The sequence below is a fragment of the Crocodylus siamensis genome, chromosome 3 (genome assembly GCF_052110815.1).
Source record: "Crocodylus siamensis isolate JL-2025a chromosome 3, ASM5211081v1, whole genome shotgun sequence".
NCBI lineage: Eukaryota > Metazoa > Chordata > Crocodylia > Crocodylidae > Crocodylus > Crocodylus siamensis.
The window spans coordinates 69,718,989-69,741,820 of NC_143397.1; the positions used below are offsets into that span (position 1 = coordinate 69,718,989).

Here is a 22,832-nt window from a genome sequence, read left to right on the forward strand (position 1 = left end):
GGGGCTGACTGGGGCACAAGGGTGCTGCAAATAAGGGGGACTAAACAGCAGGCAGCTCCTGCAGCCCCTGACACCATCTACACATGTGCTGCAGCATGTGTAAATTACTCCACCAAAGTATAGTACTGTCCCCAATGGTATAGTACTATATGGTGGAGTTAACTAATTTACTGCAGCCTAATATCGGCATATATGTAGATGGTGACACTTTACTGTGGAGCTAATTAGCAGTAAAGTACATGTGTAGACACACCCAAAAAGACTTAAGTTCATGTGGTGTGAATACACAAATAAAACATGTATTAACTACACTATTTCAAGTGTAGTTTTCAAAAAAGGGATGAAAAAGAAGTATGCATTAATGAATTCTAACCAGTTGTTTATATTGTGTATCTATATAATTGCCTGTGAGTAATAAAGAGGGAATAATCATGAGTTTGCAATCCTTACTTACAAAGAGACATTATGCACAGATTGGGGGGGGAGTTAACCACTGTTTCTAAATTATACTTATTAGTAAAAGCCTTATATTGTAAATATAGCAATCACCTCAGATTTTGCAATATATGGATTCAGATCTTCAGCTGGTATAAGTGAATTAATAAAGCTACTGCTTACTGACACCGAGGATGTAGCCTGCTATTTCTATTTTAAGAAATAATGCACAATTAAGAATCTGGATAATCACATCAACCTTTCATGAAGATATATAATGACATGCTGAAGATTCTGGCTATCATAACTGTATATTATGACATTATATAAGTATAGTGGAAAACATGCGTTGTGCTTAATGGATTAAGCACAGAATTACCCACCACACCATCTGATAAGTCTCTACAAGCTGTGATTTAACAGAAATTATCCTTGCTAAAGAGCAAGAGAGACCCTGAATTTACTAAAACATAAATTCAACTGGCTACCATGGACCAGATAGGAAAGATTGAACTTTGCGTGTATTTGAAGCTGTGTGAGACTGTGAAACTGTAACGTAGATAAAATCAGTTATTTATACCAGGAGTCAGGAACTTTATGGCCTCTGGATCCAACCCATGAAGCCACTTGATTTGGCCCATGGAAGTGGGGCTTCAGCAGCATGCTGGCTGCAGGCACCTATAATCAGCCTATGTAACTGTGGAATGGGTCTAGTCAGTATGTCTATGGAGTGTGTCTACAGAGGCATACCTTCACCCCTGCACTTTATGTTGTTCAAATGAACTGTACATCCAGAAGTGAACCTCCGTCGAATGAACGGGAGAATAGGGATTATATCTGATAAATCCTTTCATAGAGCAAGCTCAATAACAGTACAGGTACCATTAATACACTGCATGCAAACTAAGTTAAAACATTATGGCTTGAGCTGTAAAGGATATACATGCATGGTAGATCTCACAACTGTTTATACAGTAGGCATCTCCCTTGGGACAGTCAAGGTCTAATGCAGTGGTTCTCAACCTTTTTAGACTCAAGGAACTCTCAGAAAGATGCCAGTTCCCAGATTTCACTTGTTTGGGAGTTTTTTTGCCTACAGAAACGTAACAGACCAATTCATCTGTTACAAAGAACTCAGAAAGACCACAATTGACTAGAAGGGCATCCTTGAAAAGACTGGAAGGCATGGCAGTCTGGCTGTGAATCATGGGTCTAATGTTGTATGTGGCCCCAGTCTCCTAACTACTTCTTCCCTGAAAATTTTCAGTCTTGATTTCATGGATTTTATTTCCTACAAACTATTCATACATGTAGTCCCTACCCATGCAGGTAGCCCACAACCAATGCCTAGTAGCTCACAACTGAATTGAATTCTTTGACTAACTACATAGCAATTGAAGTAACTATAGTATATGTAGCTGCTCCAAGACCTGACAACTTGCAGCAAGACCATTTTTTGGTTTGCAGAGCCTGAACCAAGTTATAAGTGTACAGGAAATGTGTTAAGACTCATACAGCCCATTGCACTCTTCGGTATGGAACACAGCTGTTTTCTCACTGGAAGTGTTAAGCAAAAGGACTTCTCTTAGGGATAACGCAGAAGCAGACCTGAGTAAGTATCCCTGCCTCCCATCAGACCCATAGTTTTGTAAGGAGGACTCTTATGTTCCCTCACTCTCTTTCGCTAGTAACGTGCAGGCCCTTCCTTACACAACAAAGCATACCTTCTCCCAAGGGTAAAAGTGTACTTCTTGAACAAAGCTTGGGCTAAATCCCGCTCCTACTGAAATCAATGGGATTATTTGCACGAACAATACAAGAAGCATTTGGCTTTGTATCCACTTTTACAAATGCAAATCACAAGAATAACACAGCCTAAATGCAGGGGAATATCATGCTTAACGTCCAAAAGACATGTTCAATTAATGGAAAGCAGACCAGAGATTCTCACGTAAATGTCAATCTCACCCATCCTAGGGCTGACACATTTTTAAAACCCAGATCACACATTTCTTAACAAAACCCACAGTAGTTGTCCCATGCAAAGAACCTAGGCATTTCAGATTTATGATTTAAGTCCTTGTTGATAAAATAGCTTTCCAATTATCATGGCCCTCACAGGAAACGCAGGAATGCATTATGTGTTAATGATCACAACCAGGGGTCCATGCTTTACTCTTTTGTCAGAACTATAGCAGATCCTCCCCGCAGCTTCACCATTAACATGTCTGTTTCCTGTCAGCCCACTCAGAGATAATGTCATTTATCTCAGGGCGGCACAAGACCAGTCATTAGCTTCAATAAAAGACCTCAAACAAAGGCCGGATGATGTTGTTTTATCCAGGGCTCATAATCTGCAGCCAAGAATCTTGTTGCCTAACAGTTCAGAACTTAAAGTTATCTTTAAAACAATAATTTTCCAACTATCAACATTCCTAGGCCACTTCTTTGAACAGCAGAAAAAGTCTCTGCATGGAAATTTTTAGTTAATGGTTTTATCATGTACAATTAGATAACTGATAAGAGCTTACTAAAGTTATGCTTTGAGAGTCTTTTCCCCTCTTGCCTCTGAGGGAAAATTTGACAGAATAATTCAGATCCTAGCTAAATAGTAAGATCTTTGAAGAACTGACCCTCATTGTGTTTGCCTCCAGGAGCTGATTCACTATTATAAATTCCTCAATGACTGAGCTTCTGGAAATGTCTTTAAATAAAAGTGGAACTGGTTAAATATATGTATGAACATGTGTTTTCACAGTCTTGCTCATATTATTGCAATTCAGAAAGTTTCTATAAAGTGCCAGGTGAACTTTTTAAATAATAAAAAAGCAAGAGTCAAAATATGAGCAAGCTATTTGATTCCTATTTTATGTTGAAAACTAGGAACAGATGGTACTTTCTATGTTACTTCAATCTGGTTATTGAACACCTCTGTGGTTACGGGACATTTTTGCTTAGTGCTTTTAACATACATTTCATTTATTGGACTATAAAATGCTCCTTTGGCAAAATAAGTCTTTATATAACTCTAATTAAAACAATCTTGCAGCAAAGCAGTTTAACATGAAGAACATGCTTAACCCCATGACATCTGGACAATCAATCCTTCCCTTTTTACTGGGTATTTATGAAGTTATTAAAATTGTAAAATTACTGATGGCCTAAGTGAAATATATTTTTCAGTAGTTTAGAATAACCTTATCGCCTTCAGTATTTTGTTTTATAAATGTTGTAGATTAACTTCTATTGTGCCCCTGCAACTTTTGCCTTGCACAGGAGTTCAATAGAAGATCTGGTCAAAGGTATTCTTAGAGGTCAGTAGGTTCATGCAGAAAGCTTTCCCCAGCCAAAGGGCAACACCTCTTCACCCAGCTCAAAAAAGCAGTGTCACACTACTAGACATCGCTACAGAACATTAAGAACCTTGAGCTGTGCTTATTGTTAGACACCCATAGTTATCAATGTTTTTAACAGCTAAATCCCTTATGTAGCTTTCAAAACAGTTTGCTGTCAAACAACAATAGACTTTGTCCTTTAATTACAGCAAGTGACCTTTTTGCCCTTTTATTTCACAGTGAATAAACTACACCCAAGAAGCAGAGTTTTGCAGGGGACAAAATACGTGAAAAGCATATCTCCATAAACTCATTAATCAAAACACGTTCTTAAATGATTTACACCCACTGGTAAACTGTGCACAGAATTCCCTAATGAAGTTAAAAAAAATGATACAAGGAGAGAAGAATAAAATTAATGATACCAGTCACATGTGGGTTAATTTACCGAAGACAACTTTGTGATGTGAAATGCAGTCTTAATGAAAAGCAATAAAATAATACAGGAAAGGTATATTCCACCCTGGAAGACTACCAGCCTGATTCATTTTAAGGATGCAAAGCAACCAGATTTTACAGCCATATCTGTAGCCTTATACTTTCTGTACTTCTATTGTTTTTCTCCCTTACACAGAAGGTTTCATATCCCATGTTTTATGGTAAAACGGTTCCCCTTTCACCCCTGAACTCCCCCAAGCCCAGCCTTCCATTCTGAACAACATCTTCTATATAATATTACTGGCAGAAATCTGAACCTCTCTCAATGTAAATGCAGTTAAAATAATTATAAAGTCAAAATTAACAAACGAAGAGTTCATGCCGGCAAATATTTACTGAGTAACTGCTTCCAAAAAGGAAAAGAAAAGAAGAAGAAAAGGGAAGTGGAAATAGGGAATAAAGAAAGGGAACAGGTTTTAACACCAAAGATTGTCCAAGTGGTTAGTTTACCTGTCAGAGCTATTTTTTCAGACATGTCACTGGAGGCTTAACCACACAATGGGCTGCTCAAATATAGCTCAAACATCTTAGAATTATAGCATACTTTGACTTTATCCACATATTAGGGGAGTGGCGACTTTTACAACATACTTGCGGTTTCTGCATAAAAGAGCCAGCAGAACACAGTCATTGATTTAATTAGGCTTCATGAGATCCAATTTATCATGTTTTACATGCCTTTCTGCAGCAAGGAAACAGAATAAATAGACCAAAAATAGACATTCAAGCATGCTGTGAAAATTAAACAGTGACTGCAACTCTTGGGAATCTGCTCCAAACTCTGTAAACAAAAGTCATCAAATGTCCCAAACTACCACATACACAAAGAAAGTCAGGTTTTAAATTTTAGACTTTAACCAACTTACACCTGATAAGGCCAAAGTCAAATTTATAAGACAACTCATTTGTGAGCACTAAGAGAGTTAGCAAGTAAACACCCAAGCTGTAAAATTATATATTAATTTACAGTCAGAAAGTGTTTTTTGCAAAACATATCTCAGTACTCATGTGCGCACAGCCCAATTCGGAAAACTGATTTAATCTTAAATCCCTGCAAACAGTCTCTTATTAGCAAATCCTTTTTAAAAAAACTGAAGTTTCTTTGATAGCATAGCCTGGATTTAAAGTTACGAGTTCTTCCATTTTCAAATGCCAAGTGTGCAGCTCTCTTTAAATAAACTGCTCTGGGGAGGGAAACGCTAAAGGAAACATTAAGCCAAAACACCAATGTGATAGACAATGGGAAGCACTGCTGGACTCATAACGTGCTAAGTAAGCCTATATTAAAGTCACAGTGTGCCAATACTAGTTTCTGGAAATGCAAGCGCCAAGACTTCTATAAAGACAACAGCTAAAAAAATATAGTGTCCTTGGCTCCAAACTACTCAAAACATGTTTGTTCTTAATTATGCATTATCCTATTTACATTACACTGATTTAAGATTACTTGCATGTATGTGAACGCATTCTTCATACAATTTCCTATGTGACTAGTGAGTGAAAAGGACACAAAAACTAGAGAAACCACACCACTCTAATCTCTGTTGCCATGACAGCAGCCTTTGAGATACTGAAATGTTCAGATTGCCAGCTAAACAAAATTGTTGAATGTGAACATTTGGCTGAAAGATTAAAAGGCTAAGGGGGTTGCAAAAGGCCAGTACCTCCCACATTCCAGGCAGCCACTGAATCCAATCAAATGGCTCTGACTCTTTAACCACAACCATTGTGAAGACTGGATTAGGGCAATTTATCTAGATAGTTAAAGCAGATTAGAGGACTGCAATTTGAAGACTACTGGCAACAAAAGTAAATGCCTACTGTACTAAGTTAATAAAAAGACCATGAGATTTCAGAACACCTTTCAGAGTGAACAGAAGAACTTTAATATATCACAGTGTAAACTTACACCTATTAAAGTAGCCTAGTTCTTCCCATGTGTTTAGGGAAGCTTATTCAAATTCACCTGTAGTCTACAGGCTGTAGACATACTCATTTTAAAAGGTGAAAAATACACAAACTCTTAAATTAATATTTGCCCCTCTCACATGACTTTTGCACCCATCCTGTACGTGTTGGTAACCCAAGAGTTTATTGAAGTGTCATATAATCAATAAATAAAAAAACCCAGCTCATAATGTGTTATTCCCAGGAACTTCAAGCCTATGGAGTCATGCTTCACGCTAGCCAGAAAGTTTTCCTGTAACTTAGAATTCAGCCAGAGGAGTTGTAAATGAAGCTCATTTAAGAACAATTCTGGACAACCAGGTTACAAACTAACAACCTTAAGTGGTATGAGTTTGTTTTGTTTTCCTTTTCAGTGGTAGGTTGTCTCTGTTTAGGACAACCTGTAGAATTCATTTGACTCTTAATTAAGGCCAACAATAGTCTCCTAGATCCCAGAGAAGAAACCTTCTGCCCTCGGGACAGAAGTATTGCTGCTGACACCAGAACCTGCCTGAATGAGCAGTAACAATAGCCAAGAGAAACCAGCTCTCCCCCCACCATTCCTTAACAATACCAGGCCATTTATTCTTACAGAAGGCATCCTTCATACATTAATAGAAAGAAAGAACACACACACCACTTGATTTCTCTCCTACATTTCATCCACTAACAAGCAAGTTCACTTCCAAAAACCCACAGGCCTCAAATGAAAAAGACTGACAGACAGGAGACAAATTAGTTCTCCACATTTTGAGAGAAAAATATTTGGTATGTATTTCACACATGTATAGTGCACTCCTCTTTCCCCCCCACCCAGATCCCCTAGAAAATTAGGAGCATGGCAGGTCTTCTAACTCAGTCCTCCCCATCCATTCTCCACCCCAGTTTTTTAGGGACTTCTGGCTGTTGTGCACACACAGGAGCCCCCAGTACAGTAAACACCCCTGTGCTAGAGGAGTGGAAGCCAAGTTTCTGCTGATGCATCTCTCCTCCATCCCACAATCAAGGAAGAGTGGGAGAGAAGTGATGTGAATTTCTTCTGTGCTTTGGGAACACAAGCCTCCCCTTCTAACACAGCGGTAAAACAGAAAACTCCCAGACCTAGCTAGATCTGAAGCTTCCCCCTCCCCACACACAACAGACATACACACAACCCCCTAGCTAAGCTGACGCTCCCACCAACACACACATGCAAATCCCAGACCTAGCTAAGCCTGAAGCTTCCTCAGCATGCCCCTACCCAAGTTTGAAGCTCCCTGCAACACACACCTCAGACCCATCTAAATCTGAAGCTCTCCCCAAAATAACACACCCCAGACCCACACACACACCTCAGAGCCATCTAAATCTGAAGCTCCCCCAACACCCCCTCTGACCTATCTAAATCTGAAGCCCTCCCCAAAACGCCCCCCACCCCAGACCCACCTAAGTCTGAAGCTCCCCCAACACATACACACCCGCTCCAGTCTGCCAGCATGTGCTGGAAGGCAACGTTAAGCTGTGAACAGGACCACTTGGAACATCTCCTTTGCTCCTTTAAAATAGAAGAGGGGACCAGACACAACACAGCACAGACAAGTTTTGCCACATTTGGGGATGGGGAGAGAAATTGAAGATACAGGGGAACCCCCCTTCCCCTAGAGACCCAGCACAAATACATGGCAGAAGTGACACTGAGAGCCGGGCATACAGCTGGGGGATGCTTCTAATAGACACAGAGAGACACAGAGAAGTGGGGGTGGGTGAATGGGGGGGGGGAAGAAGAGCTTGTCCTACCTTTTCTGTTTTCAATTTCTTGATTCGCCTGTGGCTCTCCTCCTCCTCCTCTTCCTTCTTTACCAAAATAGAGTTTCCCATTAACCCTGAATCCGGGGAGCTTTTGCTCACCTCCCCCACCGTGGAGGAGGCGCAGTGGAAGGGGCTGCTGCTCCCACCACCGCCTCCCTTGGCCCCGAAGCCATAGAGATGCCCGGGGGGAGCTTGGCTGCTGCCCCCCCCCACGCCGTTGGGGTGGCCCTGCTGCAGGTCATGCTGCTTGTCCTTCCTGGATTTCCCCGCATCCTTATCCCGCTTGGAGCCTCTGCTGCCCTGGTTTTTACCTGGTTTCTCCTCTTTGTTTTTCCCGCAAGAGGCAATAGTGTTGTTGTTGCTGGTGGTGTTATTATTGCCGTTTGGGTTGCTGCTCACACTTTGACCCAGTGCTGAATTCATGCCAGTTGCCTCTCCAGGGCGCCCTTGGACTTCCTGCCTCTTGCCAGCACTGCTGATCTCAGGAATCCCATACAAGGCAGCAGAAGGCAGAGATTTATTAGCATCCTTAGAAGTTTTACTCCTTTTCACTTTTGATTTGCTAGTCTCTTTGTGAGAGGCATTCCCCTGGGGAGCAGGGGGCTGAACAGAAGCAAATTTTAGGCCCTCGGCTAAGGCTGAGGGAGCATTAGCCCCACTGGAAGCCAGCCCCCCACAATCCTTGGAGCTGGCGTTGCTGCTGCTGCTGGTGGTGGTAGTGGAATTATTCATCTCAAATTTCTGTCTGTCCTTCTCCAGATCCGCGTCCAAATCGATGATTAAATTCCCAACCCCGATTTCCCAATCATCGCCACTGTCATAAGTATCAACCGCGTTTGGATCCACACCTTTTCCTGCAGTGGAAGTGTTCACTGACATCCTGAAGATGAGATCTCTAGAATAAAAATCCGATGAACTTTCCTTTGGAGATGAGGGGACATTCGTTTATCTCCGTTGGGCTTTTTTTTTGTTTTTTGTTTGATTATTATTTACTTCTTCTGGTCTTCCTACCCCAGGTTTATACCCTGCAGTCCAGGTCCACCTTTTTCCTGTGAGGAGGGGAAAAGTCGAATATTTCTTGTCTGGGTGTTACCAGAATATAATACGATTAATACAGGGGGGGAGGGAGGGGGCAAAGTAGGGGGAGCGAGATCATTCAATATTTCCAGGGTATTTATTTTTTTTAAGTTTGTTAAACCGGAGGCTGTGATGCTTCTATATGGAGCATCTTGCAATTTAGTTGTATCCCAACATCCACGATTAGTCTTAAAAAGTCAGATCCAAAGAAAGAAAAGGTTGGGGGGTACATACTTTAAATACATGATTTAAATCCACAAAGCTCAGGAAATACAGAATTAGTGCTGGAGCACATGTGAAATATACCCCCCCCCCACCTCCTGGACCACCACCTAGGCACAAAAGAGAGAAAAGGACACAGCTTCACCCTTCACTGCAATTCCATGGATTTGTGGCTTTAAAACCAGCCTCTTGAAGTTTGGTGACTTTTCTTTTACCCCAGTTTTACTTAACCTACTTTTTCATGAGGAAGACCTTTTTTTTTTTCCCATCGAAACAATGCGACTTCCCTTTAAAAAACAACAAAACACAACACAACAATCTAGGCTGAAAAAAAGTACATTCAGTAGAAAATATTTAACTCCACAAGGTAAAAAAAAAAAAGAGAGAGGTCTTCTTTTAAAAATAAATGCTCAGTCTAACACTTCTAAAAAAGCAGTACGAATGTACTCTTAGGTCACACAATTGCTCAGTCTGTTAAATATAGTATTACTGACTGTACAGGAAACTGATTAAGACATACACTTTAAGTGATCTGCACCAAGGTGGCCTCAGTGACCGCAAATGAGTGTGTGTTTGACAAAGCTTAGTTAAAACGATTTTTTAAAGGGATCTATCCTTTTTTTTCCTTTTTCTTTTTTTTTTTACAGTTGACTGTCGAAATAGTTATACACATAGATACATATTGCTTACCTTTAATCCTTTATCATTTTTTAATTAAGCCAGCAAATCAAAATGCTGTCCCCACTCGACTCAGCAACCATTCTGTGCCTCATTTTACTTAAAGAGTAAGTGATCAAGCAGCAGAAACCAAATAACATCTCGTTCAACACATCTCCCCCTACTTTGGCACACGGAGTCCTTTTTTTGTTGTTGCTGTTTGTTTGTTGTGTTTTTTGGTTTTGCTTTTTTCCCCCTCCTTTCTTTAAAAAAAACCAAAAAAAAAACACACAAAAATTGCTGTTCCTCAACAACTTTACAGGCTGGAAGAGAGATATTTCACATTCAGAACAGAAGCATCAAGCACCAGGCTCGTGTTCCTGAGCAAGCACCGATGTAAAAGAGCAAAGAGGAATCGTTCAAATGGGTTGGGTTTTTTTTTTCCCCCCAACTTCACATGCCGCCTTCAGCTCCAGGCTTCAGAGCCATCCTGATCAGTAAGTAATGATCCCAGGGAACAAACCTACAGGCGTCCGGTGGTTGCAAGACAGAATGTGCTAACATCGGGATAAATTAGTGAAAGGGAGGAAGGAAAAAAAGAAGAAAGAAAGGACTGAAAATCTGGGCTGGATTCCGCCTGTTAGTCGGGAAGTGGCAGTTTTTTCGCCCGTCCTGACAGATCTGATTTCTTGAACTAAGTTGAGGGAGAAAGAAAAGGGAAGAGAGGGAGGAGGGGAAAGGGAAAAAAAAAAAAAAAAAAGCAAAGCTAGGAGCAGGGTGAGGAAGAGGAGGGGGGTGGAAATCAGTGATCTGATAAAACCGGTTATCAAAACATTTGGTGGGAGCGGAGGAAGGCGAGCGTGCTTTCTAATGAGGTAAATCTTCCAAGGATATGATTTGCTTCCTTTTTTCTTCTTCTTTTAAGTAAATGTTAAAAAAAAAAAAAAAAGGGAGGGAGGGGGTGGATAAGAGTGTCCCAAACTGCTGTTCAGGAAAAAAAAAAAAATCCTGGAGCTCAGGCTAATCAGTCATGTGGTGAGTAATTAGAGTCCAAAGAGATAAAATACACGACCCTTTTTTCAGGACAGCTTTTTTTTTTTTTTTTTTTTGTAGCTCCTTATTGTTTCAGCAAACGTTGCATCTTTTTTTGATTATTTATTTATTCCCTCCCTCCTTTTTTTTTTTTTTTTTTTTGCCTTGAAGTCAGATGGTCTCGGAGCTTAGCTTAGTATTTTTAATTAGCTGGCGTTTGGAAGCTAAAAGCTGTAATGAATTGTTGATGGATTGGAAAGCAGAGAGTTGGTTTGCTAGAAATGGGAGGGAGGGGGATGGGCGAGCCAGCAACAACCAACCACCTAAAAGGAGCGATTTTGTTACAGTTCAAGCCTTTCACATCACGTGAGGATCAAGGGCTCAATTGGTTGTCTTGAGAACAAAAATGGGTGACAAGCGTATCAAGAAAATACTGATCTGGTCTTTAAAAAAAAAAAAACTTAAGGTCTATTTCTCTTCCCCCCCCCTTTTTCTCCTGCTGGCACGGCTACAAGTTATGAATGTGAAACATTTCTCTCGGCTCTTTCTGAAGTTGGGAAGGACTGAAATGTGCTGAACGCAATGGCAAAGCGTATGTTTCAGAGAAACACCTTATAAACCTTTCCTCGAGTTATCTGCAATTTGTCGTGGATCGGATTGGGAGGGGGGTTACTTTACAGGCTTCAATGTCTTCTTAAATAAACCTTGGAAATGAGAAACTCAAGTTGTTGGGGGGTTTTGGGGGGGAGATCCCTCCACTATTAATAAATGGGGATCGCTATCCCCTCGTTCAGCCTTGCATTAGCATGTGAGAGCAGACAATCAACCTCCAGCTCTGCTAACATTTTTTTTTTTAATGATCTTCTTAATAAGGTGCTTTTCTTTTTATACAGACTGGTCTGGAATTGTGTCTCATTTCTTTCCCCCCCTTTCGGCTAATTTAAAACCCACCCAAAGGTGATATGTTTTAACCCCCCTCTTCCCCCCCCCCCCGTGCACCGTCAAGTATGATTTGTGTGGCCCCAGTGCTTTCTAATATCCTTCAGTCAGCTCGTGGGATTTTTTTTGTTTGTTGGTTTGTCATTTTTTTTTACCCAAATCACTACTTAGTTAATGCACGAAAAAAAAAAGACTCGTAACACTTCCCCATTGCATGAAAAAATAAATCCCCTCTAAGTGCTATAGACACACCACGCAACCGTACTTACGATCTGTATTGGATCGAGTTGACCTTTTCCTCCTAACTGCACTGAGTGTGTTTTTGTTGCAGCCGCTTATTTTTGGGGGGGGTGGGTGGGAAATCCCCCCCTAAATTTCTTCAACAGATTTATGTATGGAAAAAAGAAAAAAAAATAATAAAAAAGAGCACCAGAGACCATGAACCTTCCTTTGTCAACAGCCAAATAATAATAATAAAAAAATCAAAATCCCCTTACACATATATACACACACACACTACACACCAAGCTGCCTTTACTGCAGCAGCGAGCAGCAGAAATCAGGACTGGGGAAGGGGGAAGTGTGAAACAAGCACAGACTCTGTACCTGAAAGGGACTTTTCTTTGTTCCCAATGCCCTTTCCCTTCTGCCCAATCAGAGGCCAGCTTTTATGAAACTGGGCTCTCTGATTGGCTAACTGCGCCTCTTGGCTGCCGGAGGGGGTGAGAGGGAGACACGCACACACACACGCACACACACACTCACTCTTCAGACTACATTGCAATCCTCAGATTCCAGTCACACACACACACACACACTACATTGCAATCCTCAGCCTCCATTGAGTGCTTCAGCCGGCAGCCTCCTGCTGCAGCAAGATACATATCACGTTTCCCATTTCAATTACACCATTAGCCCATATAACATTTGATGTAAAGCAAAACGGAAAGAAAAACCAAGCAAGGAGGGGAGCAGCCCTGACAAGACTCGCACAAATGGGAGGAAGGCTTCTTCCTTTTTAAAGAAAAAAAAAAAGAATAATTTCAAGGCACTTTTCTAAGCAAGGATGAATGCATTCCTTCCCCCCCCCCCGCGTGTCTTTCAAAGAGACCATTTAAAATCTCACTCTATGTTTCAAATGCACCCCCTTCCTCCCTTCAGTGCAAATGATAACAGCTTGCTAGGAAATCCAGGGAGAGACAGAGAGAGGCTGTTAATATACATGGGCGATTATTTTCATGTTTAGTGAAGGAGAAAAGCAAACAGTGCCTTAAGAAGGGGGCTAAAGGCAGGCTCAGTGCTGAGCAGCCTGGATTCTCCTCCTCCCCCACCTCTGCTTTCAGGGACTACAGCCTGCTTGGATTTTTTATTATTATTATTATTCCGTAGCTGTAATGCTTGCCCTCCTCGTGTATATTTTACTTCGTGTTCATTTCTAGAGCATGGCTTAAAAAAACCAAAGCCTCCATTTCATTTTTTGGTTGGTTGGGGGAGAGGGGTAACCCTTTTGTTTCCAGTTTCCTGATTGACTGCAGCAAGCACTGAACTGTGAATGCAAGCAACCATATAGCTACCACGTGAACATCCTTTCAGAAGAATTAGTAACACAAATCTTTCCTCTCAAGCTTTGTGCTGCTTCCAGAAAAAAGAAAAAAAAACCCCTCTTACTCAGGTCTTTTGTTTAGATTTGGGTCCTTTATGCTTCAAACCTGCGACTGAATTTAACTCTTTAAAAACTTAAGGCAGAAGACAATTTTTCCAACAATTTACTTAGACAAATAAAAGATACCACATTTACCCAAATAACTTTGTCTGCCTAGGAGCTTAACCCAACATGGCTACAACCAACACCCCCCAAAAACTTAAGGCACAGCTCTTGCCTTTCTTAAACTGGTCGCTTGCCAGTGGCAGCCCCTCTTCCACTCCCTTTGCCCAGAACAGATTTACTTTAATAGAAAATGTTAAAGTTCAAGTTACGAAGTTGAAGGTACTAGGAAATATGGAGGACCCAAGCAAGGGGCTACATAGGAGAGGGTGAGGATAGGGGTGGGAACATAACAAAGTTATATATCAAACATGCAGCCAACAAATGTACATGAGCATCTTTGTAAGAAATCAATGCACGGTAGGACAAAAGATTGAGAATTCAGATACTGCATCTCTGCAGTCACATATGACAAAGTCCAGTATGGCAGTCACTAGATATGCATTTTTATGTTCTGATCTGTTAGCCACTGTGGAATTTCAATGTATGCATTTTCTGGTTAATGTTTCTATTCAACGGGTGTGTGTTTGTGTGTGTGTGTGTGTGTGTACGCATGCGCGGGTTTGCGTGCATGCACTCTGAACACCAAGAAGGTTTTTTTTTTCCTCTCCTTGAACAAATCATGGAAAACACAGCCTGTAAATCATGCTTTCCAGGTAGAAGTTCCTGATTTACTACCTGCAAAGGATACTGGCCAGCTGAGTGAAATGGGCCTGCTGGTGCCCATCTCACATGCTAGATACTTTGCATCAAATGGGTGTCAGTGGAGAAGCTGTACATAAGCAGTTTGGAAGTTACAGTGACCCCTCCATCTGAATAAAGATCGCCAGTGATGCAGTTGTCTTACCGAAGCCCCAGCCTCTTACACCTGAACACAGCTGTTTGCAGTGTTTGCTGGACAGAAGGCACCTTCCCCTCTGGCTAGAAAAAAATTGCAGTGGACTGGGTATGCCACATATTATAGCTAAGGACCCATATAAATTAGGACTTGCTTACATTTTGGACAACTATTATTTTAAAGACTGTAACCCTCGAGAACTGATTTCCCCATTTGCCCATCTGAACTGGGATCTGCTGAAAGGGGAGAGCACCCATCACCCCCTACTCTGTTATAGCAGCAATCCAAATCTTTGCTCCACTTCCATGTCTCTCCACTTCCAGGCTCTTAACAATGGGAGTAGTTTGTTGGGGAATTGCTCACAAGGCCCTCAGTCTCCCACGGTTTTATCACTGGGGAGGGGAAAAAAAGGCTATTGTTTAAAAATCTACCCCTTACAAAAGAATTAACAACTGTGTTAACAAATCTGTCCTGAATGGTTCTGGGAGAAGAGGTGTTGGTTGCAGCCCTGTTGGTCTAAGGAAGCAGGCAGACCAGGTTTTTTGAGTAAATGTAATATCTTTTATTAGACCAACTAAGTAGTTGGACAATATGTTCTTTGCAAGCTCTGGGGTACAAACGCCCTTATGCGAGAAGAGAAGTGATTCTTTTGCTTAGCTCTTGAGTTGTGATGCAGACAGGGTCTGCTGCCTGGAGTTTCCTTAGTCAGGCCATCTCATAGCTTTTTGCTAGTGTAAGTATTTGCAAACTGCCTACTTCCAAGCCAGGAGGCTAGAAGTACTGTTAAGAACACTGGCCTGCCTCAGTTGTTGGGATGTGTGATGTGAATGCCATCAAAGGGCTGTGAAAATCTGCAAGTGTCAAAGAAAACTTCCCCTCTGCAAGCACCCCTTCCAACACACACTTATATTGCAATTGTTCTAGGGAGGATTTTCAGATCAGCAAACAAGTTGCTTCTTTTTTTACACTACTTAACAGAGATCACTGTTGCTTTTTTTTTAACAATATGTATTTTTCAGATTTAGGTAATAGGCCTGATTTCCCCCCCCCCCCCCCCCCCCCCCCCCCGCAGATCGACCTCTATTTAGACACGTTTCACTTGGGGCTGTTTCTTGTCTGCAAAATTACAGTCATTTGGACATTATTATTACAGTGAGTAGGAGACAGATTGTATTTAGCATTGGGTGGGGGGGAGGGTTATTATGGGAAGTGATCTGCCACGGTCAGCACATAATTTCAGCCTGAAGAAAATTGCTTCTGAATGGCTGGTCTGTTAGCCAGCCAAGGAATGGTCACTGGGAGAGATTGCAAAAAGGCTTCTCCTTTATCTGCATGATACACTCATTCTGTTTTTTCAAAAGGATGGTCTATTGAACAAATGCTTGTGAAACTGCTGTCGTGTAGGTAAAATACCATCACACAAGCCCAGTAACTCAGAGAAAAAGAATAGATACAGTTTTTGGGAAACTAGTGTGACTTAATGCATGACTATTAAGCAGGCTTTATTTTTTAAAAGGAACAATTATACCATACCCATGTGAAGGCATTTGGGATTACTACTGCACATTCAGCATTCACACCTCATGACTGGTTGCAGAAAGACTGCTTAAATCAACTCCCCTCCTCTGATTTAGTATTTAGAAGCTTTTTCACCTTCGCTTATTTTGGCCCTCTCTCCAAATTAAATCATAACTTCGTATTTTACAAGACAGACAAAAGGCCAATAAATGGGTGAGGTTTTTTTCTAAAATAGGAAATATTCTTTCTAATAAATGCAACTCTAGGCTGCTAAGCATGTTGAGGCAAAAAGCCTCACTATTTATATATACAGTTAGGGATGTGCATCATACGTGAAAGAAAAACATCCCAGCAAAAATCTATTTTTAGCAAAAAGAATGCAGGACTATTATGTTGAAGCCTTCGGCTGTTTTAAGCCAGTATTGTTGTGAACAAGCGCGTCCTCATTTTTTTTTCCAAAACAGCTTTTTAAGAAGATGAATCAGTGCAATCAAACACAGAATATTTAACAAGCAACAGAAAGGTAGAAAGTTGTTTTGTCTATTTTCTCAGCAGAACTCCTCTTTTTCCTTCCTTTAAAGTCTTAAGTGAGTCTGCAGTCCAGCAGCCAATCATCATTATGGAAATATGCTTTTAAGCCTTGTCATTGGCTGATCCTCTGGCCAGTATGTTCAGTTCTCTGCAGCACAATATAGCAGAGTGTGCACAAGGGCCTGGCTTGTGTCTTTTGTGGAAGAAACAGTCAGATCATCTTATTTGTAATATTCCAAAAGTATTCACTCTAAACAAGTGGTTTACAATATTAACTATAAGCAACTACTTCTCAGGGCAAATGTCAATGTCTTGGTCACTCTGAAATGGCTGATTTTAAAATTATCTAGTTTTGTAATTAATTACTTTTTTAAAATTGTGAACTGTCTTAATTTGTAGCTGGGTTTTTGTTGTTCTCTTTTTTTTAGAGTTCATTTTTGACTTTCCCCCTCTTTTTTTGCTTCATACAGGATTTTTATACCGGGAGAACAAGGAAGCGTATGTATGTTCTGCAAGTCTCAATGCTGAAGATAATATATCTGCCAGGATTAAACCAGTGGGTTTTTTTCTTTTAACATGGTATATAACCCATTTTACACTCAAGGTTCTCTCATATTACTTTGCAAAACATTACATTATGTACTGTAATGATTGTTTAGACAAATAGATCAGATATTGTATACTCAGGAAATAATTCACAAAGAGCCTAATATGGTCACTTTTTAGATAAAAATAGATGCACATTAGCATCTATTTTTATCTAAAAAGTGACCATATTAGGCAGATTATCATTTTCTCATTTGGAATAGTGGCATGGAGACTTTGACTTCCATCTGAATAATCAAAGGAACCTCACCTTAATGTCTTATCTAAAGATCACCAATACCTCTGATAGTGGGACACAGAAGTGAGTATTGCTCTGTGTTGTATATGAACACAAGGCACCTCAGTGGAATTTAGAAAAGAGCAAAAACATGACCTGAGGACTGGAGGGAGTGATTTATAAAAGACTTTGTGTGTGTATGTGTGATAGACAAGGGCAAGTAAGAGTGAGGGGGTGAAAATAAGAAACAGAAAATTTCAGCTGAAGATTAGGGGGAAAAACTGACAGTGAGATGTATTAATCAGTGATATAATGTCCCAAAGGAGGTTATTAAGTCCCATTGCTTGGAATTTTAAAATTAGGCTGGAAAAAACACTTGAAGAATATACTGCAGAATGCCATTCTGTGCTGACAATGAAATGGGCTGAATGATCTAAGTCATTGCTATCTTCAACTTATATGATTCTCTGAAATCCTAATGTAGAGTTTGAACTTCTAACCTTTGTCAGAGCTGTAATTGTGACCCTGACTTCCTTGTAGATATTCCATTTGCAATCACAAAATTTCAAAACTGCAGTTTTCCTCAGTTTATTTTATAAATATTCAGATCATTAAAAAATACACACTATTTTCTCAATAGAATGCGTGATGAAAAACAAGCTATTTTAAAATGTTCATAGACTTTTTCTTATAGATACTTAATACTATGTTTTACAACCTATTTTGTAACCTACTGCTTTCACATAGAAAGTCACATAAAATATTACAAAGTTTCACAGGCAATTATAATCAGTAATACAAGTGATGTATGAAGGTACAATATTTTATTCAGGTAGCATCCATAGTTACGATAGTGCTAAGGTGAACAAGGGTTACAAAGGGCAATGGCTGGGTGCCACACTTTAGATTTTCAAGGAGAACAAATGAGCATGGGGAAATGAAACTGAGGCTCAGGGGACAGGATTAGATTGTTTTATTAGAGAGAAAGCTAGGAGTCATAGGCCAGGGAGAGAGGAGATGAGTCTCAAAATGGAATTTGCAGAGGTAGTCAATTAGGCATAGGGTGCAAGGAGCTGGAGAGAAGGATTTGTTGTCTAGCATGGAAAGGAAAGAGAGCAGGCAGAAGTCGGACACAGAATGAGTAGAAGGATTGGGATAAGGTAGCTATGGAAAGAAGTAAGACCTGATAGTACATTAGCAGTAAGACAGTTGTTCCTAGGAGGCAGACAGTGACCAGGAACTTGAAGTAAAGAAAGAAAGAGTAAGGGTTTATAGAGATGGGAGCGTAAGGTATGCCAGTCTCTGAGTAGAAGGAAGACGACAATCTACTACATCTTAGACTCTAAAATGTAGTAGATTGTCTTCTTCCTCCTAAATTTAGACAGAGTGAAATCTGGAGAATTGTGACACTGACATTTCCTCTGGGAAGGTATACACATGTATTTGGGAGGTCACATCTGGCAGATATTCAGAACCAAGAGGCAAAGAAAGAAGAGAGAACCTCAAACTCCTGAGCCTGCCCCTGCTCCCGGGGCTCCCCCCAGTACCTCCCCACTTACTTGTGGTTGCCTCTGCTGTCTGTCCCAGGGGAGCAGGCAGGGAAGGGTTAACCTACCGGCCCAGCTGCCATTGCTGCTGCTGGGCTGCCCTTCGTCTCCAAACTGAGCCCAGCCCAGAGAGCAGGGCCAAGGTGCTGGTGGCCAAGGAGGCAGGTTAACCCTTCCCTGCCTTTTCTTCTGGGACAGATGGCATGAACAGCCAAAAGTAAGGGGGATGGCGGGGGGAGGAAGCAGGTGAATGGGAATCAGGAGTGCTGGAGAGGGCGGGGAGATACCAAACTTCGCTGTTTACAATGGAAAATCCACAACATGAACAAAAAAAAAAGCCAGACAACACGGTGATATCTACTTCCTAAGCTTGTAGGGGAAACATAACATAATGGTACTTACCATCTGTACCCCCCTGGCTAACACACTCAACTCCAACTATGCGTGCAACTGTGGAGGAGACCCTCCAAAAAACTGGAAAGATTATCAGCCTATCCTTCTTGTCAGGCAATTTTCTGATTGCAAATGGAGCCCTTTTTATGTAGCTTAGACTATATTTTGAAAATGTGGATCTCAGTGCGTCTGTTTTCTCTTCTGTAAAATTGGGTAACAGTGATTCCTTACCTTACAGGGGGCTTTGAGGTTAGTATTTATAAAGCATGTTAAAGCCAAGTGCAATGTATTACAACACCCAGATAGTACAGCAGGGGTATCTTTAGGACTGTGTATAATATACAGCTTATACACCTATTAATAACATGGAAGGTGAACCATTACCTCAGGTACAGGTAATCTGAATCTGCTTCCTTCTGTATGGAAGAGAAATTCACTTGCTTCAGTGACTCTATCCATAGACATGCATTAAGGAAGTGCGCAGCATAAAGTCAAGGGAATTGTTTCCACAGAAAATATGCACATCTTTAGGCTTTTGTGTGAAACCGCTCTGTGCCATGGATCTTAGGACAGCTGCCTATGTTTCCCAACAGCTGCCAGGACACAGGAAAGGGGCTGGATCAACACAACTGGTGCATAGGCACATCATCTGTACAAATATTTCTGTGCCTCCTGACAGCCTTTTAGAACTTGGAACAATCCATCACATACAGGAACAAGGGAACCTGGTTCTTCGGCCATCCTCCTATAGAAATACCACCCCTTGAAAAGAAACACTTGGAAGAAATTCCACAGTGATCATTCTCATCGTGCCCTTACTGCTCGACTACAGGACAGCTTGGCCCTTATTTGCCAAGAGTGCTTAAACAGCTGATTCTCAAACGCTAATTAAATGACACAGACATTTCATGCCTTAATGAAAAAGGGGCCCAGTCCAGATGATAAAATAGGGTTGTGCAAAATCTATTTCTAATATGCTGTTTCTCCTCCACATTTGAGATGCAGGAATACATTCATAAACAGACAGGTTTCTTATTTTACACTCTTAATAATTTTTAAAGTTCCAGTTTTGGAGGGGAGAAAGGACTCTATTTAAAAGATTGAAAAGTGATCCTGTGAATTAAATCTCACACAACATTTTTGCCCACATTTTCATAGCCTTTGATGTTGTTGGTTTTTATTTTTAATGGTGATATAAGAGACACCTTTAACTACAGCAGTATTAACTAACTAATGATAGACGGTTTCCAGTTCAAGAAGTGATTAAATACAATCCTGTGTGAAATACGTCTGCCTATAAATCTGGTTTCCTTGCTTAATCTGTCTTTTTTCATCAACCATTTTACCAAGCCATTAATTTTGCTTTATTTTGATGGTTAAAAAAAGTCCTAGGAGGTTAAAAGCCAGTTTGTAATCAATGGAGGTTGATATTTTCTTATATTCCTGTTCAAAATAGTATTTTTTTTAACTATTTAAGGCAATGGCATTTTATTACTATAAATCAGGCATGTATTTATTTATATGTGTAAGGTAGAACAATTGGGGGGGAAGTGCTTTCTCAAGTGCTTTCAGAACTGATTTCTGTATTCAGTATTCTTCCACTTCCTTTTTATTAAACCTAGATTACAGGTCATCTCTTTTGAGATGACCTCTCTACCTATTGGTTTATAGGAATGCACTACAAGTCACTACATGGTGTAAATAAATGAATAGTGACCTTCTCAGTAAAGACTAGATTTTGATAGCTGTGCTCCTGTAGTGTAGTACCTTAGCTCTATCAGGAGCGAAAGTACTATGCCACAATTCCATTGATTTAATGTGGTGGGGGACAGTAAAAGAATCTGGCCTTGTGGAAGAACATAAAAGGAGCCAGATATTTTTTGCAGAATATTTACACGTGTTCACACATTTCAGAGCGATCACAACACTTCAAAGAAATATTACATATGAAAGCAAAACGATCGCACTTAACAATAAAAACAACCAAGACTGCAGAAAATTATTTCTAATTTTCATTTTCTAAAAGCATTTATAGAAAAAGCTGGGAGGAAAACGTGATTGTATTCCTTTTATTTCTCCCTGTTTTAGCCTTATTAAAAGGAGAAACTATGCATCTGAAAAGAAAAACACGAAGAGGAGACCCCAGTGCCATTACTTTGGAGTGCTGAGAGGTGGAGAATGAAAAAGCCATTGGTTTCAGTTTTACTACCACAATGGCCTTTTATGAGAGGGATTAGATACGCCTAGAACTGGTGCAGCATTCATCGCTGCCCTGGACAACACTGGAAAAAAAGACAATAAAAATCAGTTTGTCATAAGGTTAAATCACCACAGACTTGCTAGATTGGCTTTTCAGATTGTTTTTCGTTTGAGAAGGGCGAAAAAAAGAAAGAAGGAAAGAAAGAAATATGGCCTAAAAGATGATTTCTCCCTCGTCTTCCCCCCTCCCACCCCTTCTTTTTTTTCCTGCAAGACGTAGCATTCAGAAAACATGTTGAGCGAGTTGAGGCATTAAAAAGATCAGTCTTTGGCTGCTGAATGAAAGACTGTTGTGTGTGTGACTCACATACTAAATGGAAATCTGCCTTCAAAGCCTATTTTACTGCCTAATTATATATACACAAAATGTAGCTGTCTGTTTCAATCAAATCATAGGAAAAGGAATAAAACTCCTCTAAAGATGCAATTTTCATGGTTTGTCATAACCTCAGAACACACACTGCTAACGAAAAAGGAGGAAGTACAGCTGCAAGGTCCAGATAAGGCTCCAGTAATTGTTTTTCTTTTAATTATTACTTTATAAAGACATTATACCTCCTGCTCAGAATATGGAAAATCAGTGTCCTTTCCAGGATGGTATGTTTGTTTGGGGGGGTTGATTTTTTCCTTTTTCAGAGAAAGCTCGATATGCATTTTCAGGCATAGACAGCAGATATTCTAACTACTTTTAAGTAACCTCTATAATAACAAGACTTCACCAGATCTCTGGGGATTCATGGTCTCCATACATCTACGTACTGAATTGAACAATCTTAGGTATGGTACCAAACAGAGAAATGAAAAATACATCTTCAAGTGTAAAATAATTGTTTGCAATCATCTTGGGAACTTTCGAGCTGGACAACATGTGGAAGCCTTTTCTTTAAACAGTGACAAAAAACATATTGCTAAATTTCTGGTTTTCTACTTCATGTTTGAATGGGATGTGGTAGTATATAAAAAAAGCCAATTATTTTTTTCATCTTTTAATATTCACAGATCTTTTTAGAATAACTTAAACTGTAAAGTTTAATAGGCCATTACTAATTTACATCCTCTTGCAGATACAAATCATTAAAATGAAATGATGTTTTAATAGCTTACTCAATATACATCTAATTGCTTCTTAAAAGTTTCAAACTCAGGATGGCATTGGGTGTCTCACTGAACTTGCATACGCTGGTGGAATGTCAGTGGAATTACTCATGGCAATCACAGGAGGGAATAG

The 22,832-nt window shown here is 40.3% G+C and overlaps 1 protein-coding gene and 1 long non-coding RNA gene across 8 annotated transcripts in view; one reads left to right on the forward strand and one right to left on the reverse strand.

Annotated features, from left to right (window-relative positions):
* The window catches only part of ZNF608 (zinc finger protein 608), a 104,509-nt gene extending 92,053 nt beyond the window's left edge, over window positions 1-12,456 (reverse strand). Inside the window, exons 1-2 of one of the 5 annotated variants that reach the window (XM_090038467.1) lie at window positions 12,200-12,456; window positions 7,992-9,052 (exon numbers count right to left, since the gene is read on the reverse strand). In XM_090038467.1, coding sequence (XP_089894593.1) covers window positions 7,992-8,882 — 891 coding nt within the window. In that variant the 5' untranslated portion in view covers window positions 8,883-9,052; window positions 12,200-12,456. Of the gene's footprint in view, window positions 1-7,991; window positions 9,053-9,992; window positions 11,158-12,199 lie in introns of those variants that run through there. The other 4 variants (XM_090038471.1, XM_090038468.1, XM_090038466.1 and 1 more) reach the window with 4 other exon arrangements.
* LOC149868376 (uncharacterized) lies at window positions 10,320-22,595 on the forward strand. Of its 3 annotated transcripts, none has more exons than XR_016441240.1 (4): window positions 10,320-10,456; window positions 11,507-11,583; window positions 17,053-17,161; window positions 21,434-22,595. It is a non-coding gene; the product is annotated as an uncharacterized LOC149868376 (long non-coding RNA). The 3 variants fall into 3 exon arrangements; XR_016441239.1 differs by having other exon boundaries at window positions 17,053-17,138; XR_016441238.1 differs by lacking the exon at window positions 11,507-11,583 and having other exon boundaries at window positions 17,053-17,138.
* The last annotated feature ends 237 nt before the right edge of the window (window positions 22,596-22,832 follow it).